Source organism: Thermobia domestica, chromosome 13, assembly GCF_964235325.1.
Source record: "Thermobia domestica chromosome 13, izTheDome1.hap1.1, whole genome shotgun sequence".
Classification (NCBI taxonomy): Eukaryota; Metazoa; Arthropoda; class Insecta; order Zygentoma; family Lepismatidae; genus Thermobia; species Thermobia domestica.
The window spans coordinates 187,086,465-187,099,085 of NC_137466.1; the positions used below are offsets into that span (position 1 = coordinate 187,086,465).

Here is a 12,621-nt window from a genome sequence, read left to right on the forward strand (position 1 = left end):
AAGCAAGCGTGAAAAAAAAAATCATCTTACCTCAGAAATTCACCATTTTCTTATCATTTACAGAACATGGTTTATTATAAACCTCATCTCTACTTCTCCTAACTATCCTACTGAAACATTTTATGGGGCGTTGTGCAGGCTAAGGACAAGGTTTTCAGACAGTGGTACGTTTCTTCCAATGTAGTCAACAAGAGGGAAATAATAGACCCAAAAATAGATGTTTTCCAAAATTTTCCCCTAAAATCGAAAATTAATTTTTAACTGGCAACACTGGTACCAGACAGACGCAAACTATCTTCAAATAAACATTGGTACACCACTAACATATCCTACAAGTATCATCGCGATATTTAAGAAACAAAGCTTTTAATTACAAAAAAATAGATTACGGTAAACAGAAAAGTAGGGAAAACTAGAAAAATCAAGGGTCAGAACCTAAATACGAACCCTAAACCCCATTGTAATGCTCTGAACCTTCATTTGTTCAGCAAGGACTAATGTTTGACTGGCGTAAGTTGTGCGCTCGGACGCATATGTACGGATTTATAAAAAAAAAAAAAAAAAAAAAAAAAAGTTTGAAAATCTTGAAATTTTTGCCCAAATTTACGTAAATTTTAATTTCCCTAGTTGGCATCACTGCGCGCGGACTGGTCTAATTGATGTTAACAACTAGGTATCCATCCAAGGTATCTACCTGACACGTCTTAAGGAGATCTTTCTACAACGAAGGAAGCTAAAGGAAAAACAAAATTCGAAAATTCTACAATTTTTGAATTTGGGCTGAAATTTGAGAAGGAAATTCGACACCCAGAAGAAAAAGAAACTAATATGATAAACTATGGTCCAGCCATATTTAGCCAAAAAAAAAAAAAAAAATCCCGATATCTTAATTAGTGTCCACATAGGAGCGGATTAAAAAAGTGACACACTCGTGTGTGCCACTTTAGCCACCTGGGTCCGAAAAGGTTAAGGGCATTCTACAAAATCAAATATTTGGTACTAATGAATGTTAACATATTTTACACGATTATTTCAACATTACAAAAATGTGCCTACTGATTGATTTCTACGTACTGACCAGTTTATTTTCCTTTTGTTCCTCTCTACTGTATTAATTTATTGACCACTCACCAACGGTCGAATTTTCGCTGCATTCTCTTGTCAGCATAGGTAGGAATTGGAATAATGTACCTAGTTAATATCCCATTAACTTTATCCTATTTCCAGTAACTCCTTTCTGTCAGATATCTTTAGAAAAACCTGACTACGAATGATTCTTCAATAAACTCAGAGTACAATAAAGAGGAAAATGAACAATCTTATGCTTTACACTCAGCAGTTAGTTGCAGCTTTTACATCCTGATCCTCAGCTGTTTATCCATCTCGAAAGGCTCACTACGATTTTAATGTGAATAAACAGATGGAAATTCAGCTGCTTATAAGGCGGGTGAGTGATCTACAACCCAACTAGTTTGTTCACTTATTCAACCATATCATCATTGCCAGACTTCTGACTCCACACCACTTCTCCTTAGTCACATCACTACAATTTTATCAAAATTTCGAGTGTCATGCACTGTCAAGAAACAGCGCCCTTTGCTATTTAATTAAAAACTAGTTTATTTACTTCATCGGAAGTAATTGTTAATTTACTGTTTCTTGGTTTAAAATACCCAGAAACTAAAGGAAGAGAACTATGAGGTGACTGAACGTAGTAGCCTCTTTGTAGAAAAGCAGCATATTTGTGGACGAAATGTTCGATATATTTGTTACTATTATTATTATTATTTATTATTATTATAGTCTGTCGGGCTGTACAACTTGATATAATATTATCAATAATAAAACGAACCTGATATCCTGAAGGGAAGCGTCGTTTGGAGCACCCTTAAGATATTCGTGTGTTTGTTCTAATAATGAATGGGCATTTTCAAAATGTCTCTGTGCAATATATACATCTAAATCTTCCGGCGCCTCAAGTAACCATTCTGGAATTTCAGGCTCCGGTTCTCCTTCTGGTGAATCTTCTAAAAATGCTGTGGTGGAAGGCAAATAGAACTTATTAGTAAAAGTAATGTAATTCTTGTTTACGATCGAGTAATCGTATTTTACTTTATTTTCTTTTTATTATTTATATAATTTAAGATGAAAACTTAAAAAAAAAAAAAATCTCTGACCAAAGCATATACTATTTAATTAATATTGTTACAGTTTCTGCAAAGTATCTTTACATTTATCAGACGCATTGAAATGAAATGAATTGAAATGTTTGTTTTCATCCCAATTAAGTTTTGCATCCCACGGTTATGCCGGATAGGCTAAAGGAGACAGTGATGATGAGAAATGAATGAAATGGTGGAATGAAGAAAGTGGGAGGAAAGGGAGAACCTTGAGAAAACCCACTAACAAGGCGTTTGTCCACCACAAAGTTCACTTGGCGCGAGCTGGGATTCGCACGCATCCGAAACTTTAATAATATTATTCATTAAATAGTATATGCTTTGGTGAGAATTTGTCTTTTATTTTATAGTAGAATTTCCAAAGCTAAAACGAATGGTATTTTTTAAAAAAAATGATTTCATTTGTAATATATAATAATAAAACTGCTTATGGACAATGGACATGCTCCAACTCGAACCTCAACCTCCTGCTTGCTGGATTACTGCTTTACAAATTGAGTCATCAGCAACATGATCAGATTTCCTGTTTCGACGCTTTAACCCTCAAACCTCTAATGACCAGTAATCTGCTGATAATTTTAGAAATATACGTATTGTTATTTACCGCATATAAAATAATGTACGAATTTATACATACCGCATATAAATAATTATAAAGATGTATTACTTTTTAATATAAAAAAGAAACACAAATGCACTAAATAGACACATCAAATTTTCAGAAGATTAATAGCTTTCAGCCTTGAATGGTTTGGCGATAGAGTGTAGAAAGGAAAGAATTATAAAAGAACGGACAAAGACAAGGGTATATCCAGTTCAATTGCATTTTAATAAATTTCAGGCACCACATCTGATTATAACAGGATCTCTGCAGACTTACGTATGTAACTATAAAGAACGAAGTATTATAATAATAATAATGAATGTCCAACACTCAATCTAAAGTATTCGAATGAAAAGCAATCGCAGTCTCGGTAATAACTTCTCTACATCGTCAGCGCGTTTTCTTTATTTAAAAAAGGAGAAAAAGAAAAGGAAAGAAAGGAAAAAAATACGATGCTCGAAGAACTAAACTTTTGACACAACTGCCCTGTAGAAAATAATAGTAGCCAGTTGATAAAGGATTTTTCTTAGATTTCCTTGCTTTATAACTTGAGTTGTTTTCATTGCCTCTAGCTACACCTGAAGTACTTAAACGTCGACAGATTATTCATCTGGTTACAAAAACACTAAATCATTCCACGCCACTTAGTCCTGAATGGTGTATATGTAACTGTTACCACAGTTTGAGAAACAATAACAACTGAAACCTTATGGTTGTTGGGTATTTTGAAAAATTATTTGATGCGTTGACATCTATCACCTGTTGAAAAACTCATTATTTTCCTACACTGTATTTAATTATTTCAATTAATGAAAACATTAAAACTTTACCCTTCTTCCAAGTCGAACATTATTCTTCTATGCATAAACAAATACTATACCACTTTTTTATATATATATATAAATTAATTAAATTGGTGCTTTTATATGCACAAACGAAAATGGGAAGACAACTCAAGTTATAAAGAAAATCTCAGAAAAATTCTTTATCAACTCACAACCATTATTTATACAGGGAAGATGGTCTGTCAAAAATATAGTTCTTCGAGCAACGTAACTCATTTATTGAGAAACAAGCGAAAAAGCTAATACTCACCTCAAAAAGCAGCAGAGTTTTTTATCTACACGTAAAAAGAAGTGCTTTCGGAAGAACCTACTTCCATCCTCAGCTTGCTTAAAATTCAACAAGAATTTAAAAACATGAAGGAGAATATGGAAAGGTAAAAAATGGTTAAAAGGATAAAGAAATGTAAAACAAAAATCTTTTGTCAAAAATTAAACACATGGTAATAGGCACTCACTGTTGTTGTTCACTGTTTTCCTTTCTTGCTTTCCAGATGGCGAAAATATGTAATTATAAGATTACTCTAAATATTGTAATTATTTATTTATATTTAATGTACTGATAATGACAATAATTTATCGCCTAAACTGTCTTCGATTGGCTCTTACTCGGATGCTTTACGTGAGTGAAATTTTGGTGGTGATTTCTCTGATTGAAGTCTCCTTAGCTATATTAATTGAACTTTGCAACAATACCTTGGATCCTGACTAAGACCATCTGCGTTTGCTTTCCCGGACTTCTCCCGTTCTTTCACACTTCCTTCCTTCCACCAATTCATTCAATATCATGAGCTCCTTCATACACGCCTTTGGCGTGGGAGACCCGGGTTCGATTCCCGGCGAGAGCTTATGTGGATCGGATTCCACGTTAATCAGTAGGTCCACGTTTCATATACCCTTGCTGCTGAACGGGACGTTAAACTCAAAATCAACTCAACTCAACTCATTCACTATCATCTTCACCGTCTCTCTCAGCCTTGATACACTATCACGGGACATTAAGTTATAAACTTCATTTCATTCAACACCTTGAATTAAAAGAAAAGTTGCTGTCTTACAAATACTGTCGCTCGCGACTATAGAAACTACGTCTTTAAGTTGATATGAAATGACTTCTTTAGTTACTCTTCTAAATACTATAAAATAAAAGTAACATTTGAAAACTATAACATACTGATGCAAAGAGGCAAATAAAAGACAACAACAGAAATGTGCAATTGTACAGTCAAGGACAAAGGTTCTTTCCGTTTGATGGAATTAGCTCCGTAAATAACTTCAGAGTGGAAGGACAATTTAAGTGCAGTTTTCAGTAAATTGAGAAGAATATAATTTTCTGTACGTTCCAGCCTTACCACCGTTGTCCCTTCCAGTCCTACCACCGTTATTCCCAGAATAAATTTTACCAAACGAAAAGAACTTTTGTCGTTGACTGTACTGTCAAATACTAATGTATATCTTAACAAGAGTCAAACGCGCAGGAAAGCCAATTACTAAACCAGAATAAAAAAAATATCCTATTTTAACTCCGCGTTCCGTATATTTTAAACTTTTTGCTTCTTCCTGATGGTGAACACAGAGTAGTATCCGAAAAACATTACAGGTAAATTTACTTGTTCTTGGAAAGCAACAAAGGTAAAATCTTTATATCATTCTATTCTCTTTATTAATATTTTTATTTCGAAAATCGATTCCACGAACGAATCTGACTACCTACATAATGAAACAAAACCAATTTTGTTTAGAATTAAGTCGAATAACCTTAGTTAAAACCAAGTACTTACGATTATTAGAATCAACAGACTCTGTTCGTGATGGTCGAGAAGGTGGTCGTTCTACAGATACAGATTCCCGTTTTTGTTGCTCTTGGGACAGTCTAGCTTTTTTGGCCGCTTCAAATGCATCTAACCATTCTTTCTAAAAGTGAAATAAAAAGAAAGTTTTTTTTAAATAAAAAATACAATATTATATTTAATACCAACAATTTATACATACGAGGTGAGTCTGCAAAGTAAGGTTACAACCGCAAGTATTCATTCAAGAAATATGCATTTGACAAAATGTCTACTACAATTATTTAATAATTTTGGGATTAGTTTTAGATTTAGTTGCCGCCATTGCCTAACACTTGTTAAGTCGGGGTACTAGCTTCTGTATTCGTACTAGCCAACAAGTACAATATTAGCACGTTAAGAAAAGGACAACAAAAGGGGTAAAATTTAGTCAATGAAATAATGCGTTAAAAAAAACGAGTTTTCGTGGCGCTAAAAAGTGAGTCGTTCATTGCCAAGATCCACTGAAAGTTGGAACACATTGTTTATATACTGATATGTTTAAAAAATAATAATAATAGTAATTATCAGACTGATTGAAATAACATTCAACTTTTCAACAATGCTTAGGACGAATACAGGAAATCTGAATCATGATATTTTTCAATGAATGCAATCTTTACACCACTTTTAGAGAAGCTATGTCAATACTTACATTTTTTTCACAGAGATTTTAACATCTAATCTATAATGGAGAGCAATAAGTTATATATATATATATATATATATATATATATATATATATATATATATATATACAGAGTGTCTCAAAAGTCCCATGACATAGGGAAACTCTATTATTATCAGAGTTACAGCAAAATGTAAGAGGGGAAACCGTCTCCAAATATAATGTTTTCAATCTAAAATGAAGGAATTTTTTTAAAACAGGATGAGCCGTTTGGACTGTACACACTTTACGCGCTTAATGTTAAATGAAAATGCAACGTTTCCATTAATAGAGGGGCTGGGGTCGGGAAGGACAGGACGAGAGATGGACAAATTTTGTAAAAGCATGGTGAATGGAGGCATGTTTGAAATGGGGGTTAGCCATTGACACGTTAGCATAACAGACAGTAACTTCATTCACTTATGTTGTGGATCCAGGTAAATGGCAATGTTCCATTTTCATTTAACATCGGGCGCATAAAGAGTATGCAGCCCACACGGTTCTTCCCATTAAAAAAAAAAAAAAAAAAAAAAAATCTTCACTTTAGATAAACACGTCCTATTTGGAGACGGTTTCCCCTTTTACATTTTGTTGTAGCTCTAATAATAACAGAGTTACCTATGTCAGGGGACTTTTGAGAGACCCTGTATATATGTATCTTAGGAATAGTTAACAACATTTTAGGAAAAACAACATAAGTCTACATGGGAAAAAATGTGGAATCTTAACCTAATATTACGAAAACAGCTTAGTTACCAAATTATTATTGAACAATTTACGAGCAACCAAGTTTCAATGTTAAAAATGTGTCCTGAAATAAAAATTTCTACTTTTGTTTAAAAAAAAATCTTAATACGACATTCTTTCCCTCAATAAGTGAGCTGCGCCACACCCACACCTTATATACTCCCAAAATTGAAAGGAATGAACTGAATATTAAAAAAACTCACCTTACTTTGACTATTAGCACACTGGAAGACTCTGGTATCAGGGAAAGCCAATAGCTTAAATGCGTGTTTGACGTTGCCCAAATCTCTTACATTGACAACAGCCAAATTGCCTAGGTCGTACATAGCTTGATATTTATAGCGTACTGGACCGCGTCTGGTATTTTGAAATAAATAAATAAAATAATTATTAAAATTATATGTGGAAATTAAACATCTAAGAACAGTAAAAATATAGTATGATCAATAAAAATTAATTACTTATTAAGTAAATTTAAAAAAAATACGTAGTCTTTAAGAGCTTCGATTGAGTTGATTTTGAGTTCAACGTCTCATTCAGCAGCGACGCTATACGAGACGTGGATCTACTGATTAACGTGGAATCCGAACATGAGCTCCCGCCGGGAATCGAACCAAAGGCGCGTACACTAACCGCTTAGCCACGAAGGAACTCTTTAAGAGTTTTAATTCTAGATGTATTACGAACATTTTTCATCTGCATTAGACTGATTGAAACATTTTAATAATACTAAACGTAATATCAACAAGATTCAGACATTCCACAGAACATTGTCATTAACAGAGAAAAGCATACATGAAATGTTCTTCATCAAAGCAAAAAATCCTGATCTAAATACAGAAAAAGGTATTTAGTTACAGAGCAGGATCAACAGGTTAGAAACTTTATCAGCAATAAATGGCATACATAATTACAGACTTTTTGGAATGTGCATTTCTTGTTATTACATTAAGATCTTGCACTCCCATTGTCCACCTAACCACAACAAATATTTCTGATTGAATTAATCTCGTTGTTATAGTTTATAAAAAGGTTATAAATAGGTAATATAGTAACACGCTAAGGAATTTTAGATCTTACTTACTTGAAACGCAATCCTCCGCGAACATGACTCCAGGTGATATCCGAAAAATAGAAAGTGTACGATATTTTTGGGAATCAGAAATTTCAAGTAAGTAAAATGACTTATGTAACGAGTTCACGAGTTTTGTTTTGTGGACTCGCTGCCGTATATCTATATGCTGTTATTGGTTGAAAGAGTTGTCGGGAGTGGGAGGTATGAGTGTGCATTACTTTACAAGATGGCCAGATCATACGAGCACTAGACACGATTTTTTGGTGACAAGCGAATTGTATAAATTTTGTGCGAAAACGTAGTGTACCTATAACATATATTTTTTCACTATTTGTTAGGCCATATAACGCTCGCGATTAAACGCGAAATTCTGTCGAATTAGCGAAATTTGCAACAAGTTCCGATATTCCAAGAAATTACGCAAAAGTGACAATTTTTCGACGCAATGTGATGAAAATTCCTATTTTTAAGAAAATAGACCACTATGAATTTTCGATATTTTACATGCAAGCTTCAAATGGAATCTACTGGTGAAGTGGATAGTGTGGAAGGAGTGTTGAAGAGTGTGTTAAATGAGCATTCAGAAATAGCTGGAAAGTGTCTACAACTAATGTACATATCAGTCTCGAATGTTAATGTGGGGAAGGCTCTCTCTTCTTACAATGATATACTTACCAACAAAAGAACAAATTTAACAACAGAAAACATGGAAACAATCTTTACGTGTTATTTGCATAAGTAAACTGTGAACACTAAAGTTATTATTATTATTATTATTATTATTATTATTATTATTATTATTATTATTATTATTATTATTATTATTATTATTATTATTATTAATGTTCTCTCTGTGTGTGTTCTTTTTTCTTTAAATGATACTTTTATGCTATGAGGATGCTTAGTGTTATTTTTAAAGACTCAAATATTGTTTAATATAGTCATGCATGAGCTCATGTCATGGTGACAGATGAGTGGAAATTAAGGTGAAATAAAAGGTAACTAATTCTAATTGCCAGTGAAAATAGTGTTTTTATATTGAATTTTTATTCACTGATTTTATCCCGCTCTACGCATTTTATATAACGAAATTACGATTTCTTATTTACCACAAAATCGTGTCTCTATTCATAGGAATGAAAAGGGAAGCAGCAGAGAAACGAACAAAAAGGAGAGTCTAATGGGTGTTATGTTACAATATAGGGTTATCTAGTAGGTTTTTATTTATTTATTTTTAAGTTTAACGTCTCAGGATTACGAACGAGGCTAAGGGAGACGGTGATGATGAGATGGATGATAATAACGGAATGAAAACATGGAGAAACGGGAAAACATGGAGAAAATATACGCACAAGATGTTTGTCCACCACAAAGCCCACTTGGCAGAAGCTAGGATCGAACTAAGGACCCCACAAGTCAGACAAGCATTGCGACGCCTAGCGTGAGTGTTATGAGATTAAAAGTAGATGGAGGCAATTCAATCTGCTGATGAAAAATTACCGTAACGACTTAATTGCAACTTAAAAACTGTATTGCATTAATTTAATTATTTCAAAATAACCTTTAGTGTTCAGCAGGAATAAGACTTAGGCGCAGCAACTAGTAAATAATAAAATGAAATGTACTGACGAAGTATAGTATTTTAATACTATACTATGCTTTTACTATATAGCTATACTTTAGATCAGGAAGGAAGGTTTCGAAGTTATTCCTGGTTAAAACGAAAAGAAATACGGCAGAAAAACAATTTCTTCACATCTATTATCAAGTGAAGAAACAACTATGACTAGTTTTGAAAAAAATAATTATACCTATTTGGAATCCAAGTAGCTATCATGAAACCATCGTTCAGCAAATATCCATGAACTCTCTGTAAGGCTGTATTTTCATTTGGATCTAATTCCAGAAGATCACCATTATGCATAAGTTGACGTCCTGGAACTTCTAGAACGCTCTTTAAACAAAATATTAACTACATTAATAAATGAAGCTCCCTTAGATTATCATTATTATTAATAAGAATGATAATAATCAAAAAAATGCAAATCTTCACCACATTCATACTATACAAATTTTGCTTTATTCTAGAAAACATACATACCAGCAGTTTTCTTTCTTTTTTTTTTATCACATTATAATTTGCAATACAACATTATACAAATGCTAATAAAAATAAAACACTGGATTAGAAATGCGATTCATCTATAATTATAATTTATTTCCTAGGTGAAGTACTTTAGAAAAAAATAGAATTCATGACAGGACGGTTCCTCTTTAATTTCACATATATTTAAAGTTCAATGATAAATATCCCCTCGTAAACCAAGGTTTCCCTTTAGACTCCTTTTAAGTTCGTACAAACGCAAACTAGTCAATCCACTCGTGACTGGTCGCAGAATTGACGATAGAGATCACATGCGCTTCTATATTTTATTGGATCTGGATATAAAGCGATTTAATGGACTTTCGTGATGCAAAATCCTATCTTACTTCGAAAATTAGATCACTAGCAAATATACGGGACCTTAGCTGTTTCCCCTTTTCCGTTCAAAACCGAGCATATTGGAGGCATTACAATCAAGGTCTTATCTCATTTTGGGTTAATATGTCTCATTTTCCGGACAGTTTCAGTAGAGGGCTTTTGCCTCCTTCAGTTGTACTAATGAAATTTTTGATACTGATCACCTCACATTTTGTAGATTAATTTAAGACTTCATGAGATTTCAAGGCAATGTTCTGACGAATTGAGATGCTTAACATCTTATATGAATGAAGAAAGCGTCTTTATGCTCGAAAAGTTACCTTTAAATTCCAAGAAGTCTTACGTTAATATTTGCTAATGGACACTACAGAATACATATTTGTAAATAAAAATAGTACTAACCTTGTATCTGTGAAGAAAGTGAATGTTCATTTAATCTCTGCTACTTTCATAGATAACCTCTTCAACTCCTCCTGCTCTAAAATCCATGGTAGATCTTCTCATCTAACAACTATCCCATAAAAGAAAAAAGTCATTATCTGGAAACTTGTTGAAAAAACAATTCTGAAATACCAGAAAACTGAAATCTTGTATACTTCTGTGAAAATTTATTATATAACGATTGCCTATTAACACTGAGTAGTAAACACCCAATAATGAATATAGTGCTAAAAACCGTTAATACATTCACACTGTACCATGACGTCGTCTTGGTACAGTGTGAATGTATTAACAAATTTTAATAATATCTTCATTAACAGGCAGATTACTACTCAATGTTATTAGACAATCGTCCCGTACAGAAGTGTACAAGATTTCAAAATTGTTTTTTCAACATGTTTCCAAACAATGGAGTTTTTCTGTTATGAAATAGTTCTGAAATGAGAGAATCCACAATGGCTTCAGTGTAGAAGTTCAAGAAGTTAGTGATGAAAGTAGCAGAGACTACTGAAATTACTTAATGGACATTTATTTTTATGCACAGATATAAGGTTAGTACTATTTTTATTTAAGTCTTAAAATTAGTTCATAAGAAGTGAGATGCCCAGCAGCGGCAGTTTCATTAGCACCGTTGAAAAAGTCACATATTATCTGCTGAAACTGTCTGATAAATAAATAAATAAAACGTATGCAAACTGAGCTAAGTTCTTGATTATACGACACTCTAGTTGTTTTATGGCTATAGAAATATAGAAAAGCAGAGTTCGGTTTCGGACATTCACATAACAATAATAATAAGCATTTAGCTACAATATGAGTTAGGAAATGAACATCTGTGTAGAAATAAGTTACTGTTCTTTGCCATGAAAACAAAGATTCACTTCGTGGACTGTGTAATTCCTATTCTCCATTTTCTAACAGTATTACAAATTCTGAACTTAATAAAAACCTCCATCTGCACACACTCAAAACTAGCTATCAGGTTAGATAATCTGTATAACGGCTCAATCTGTATAAAGACAAATTTAGTGGTTTTATTTTTAAAATACAATTTCTATTACTTCCTTAGCTCTGCTTTTCACTTTCATATTGTTTGTAAACTATTATTATTATTATTATTATTATTATTATTATTATTATTATTATTATTATTATTATTATTATTATTATATGTTAACGTAAAACATTAAATATATATAATCATTATTATTTCTCTTCATTGTCAGTAATGTTGTGCAAAATTACAACTAATCCTCCTTTCGTAGAGTTTCAGAAACTTTTTTATTTATTTATTTTTTTTATGGACTTCCATTTTTGCCAGTAAAACTAGACCAGTGTGAACCCGTCAAAGACTACTCACGGTTTGTAGCAGTATCTTCATTTACAGACAGCTTCTATTCAATGTTAATAACGTTGTCTTGTACGGTGTGAGTGTATAGTGTCTTTATTTACATGTAGCTTACTACTCAGTGTTAACAGACAATCGTTACATAATAAATTTTCCTTCATTTGGCAGCAGGATCGGAACATGGAGGAATGAAACCCACACGAAGAAGACACCTTTAGCAACACCTAACATAATATAAAGATTCATAGATCAAACCATAAGATGTCATAACAAGATATAGTGTAGCTCATCACTCAGATTGTATGTGTTGTTCATCAATGGTTGTAATCATAAGGCACTGAACCAATCATCTGTATTTATCGCACCACTTAAAGGATTATAATAATCTACATAGTCACTATAACTA

At 32.7% G+C, this 12,621-nt stretch overlaps 1 protein-coding gene across 1 annotated transcript in view; it reads right to left on the bottom strand.

Moving 5' to 3' along the window:
- The window catches only part of Exo84 (exocyst complex component Exo84), a 45,040-nt gene that overhangs the window by 21,962 nt on the left and 10,457 nt on the right, over positions 1 to 12,621 (bottom strand). The window contains exons 4-7 of the mRNA XM_081737062.1: positions 9,756 to 9,898; positions 7,073 to 7,226; positions 5,408 to 5,540; positions 1,853 to 2,036 (exon numbers count right to left, since the gene is read on the bottom strand). Coding sequence (XP_081593188.1) covers positions 1,853 to 2,036; positions 5,408 to 5,540; positions 7,073 to 7,226; positions 9,756 to 9,898 — 614 coding nt within the window. The remainder of the gene's footprint in view (positions 1 to 1,852; positions 2,037 to 5,407; positions 5,541 to 7,072; positions 7,227 to 9,755; positions 9,899 to 12,621) is intronic.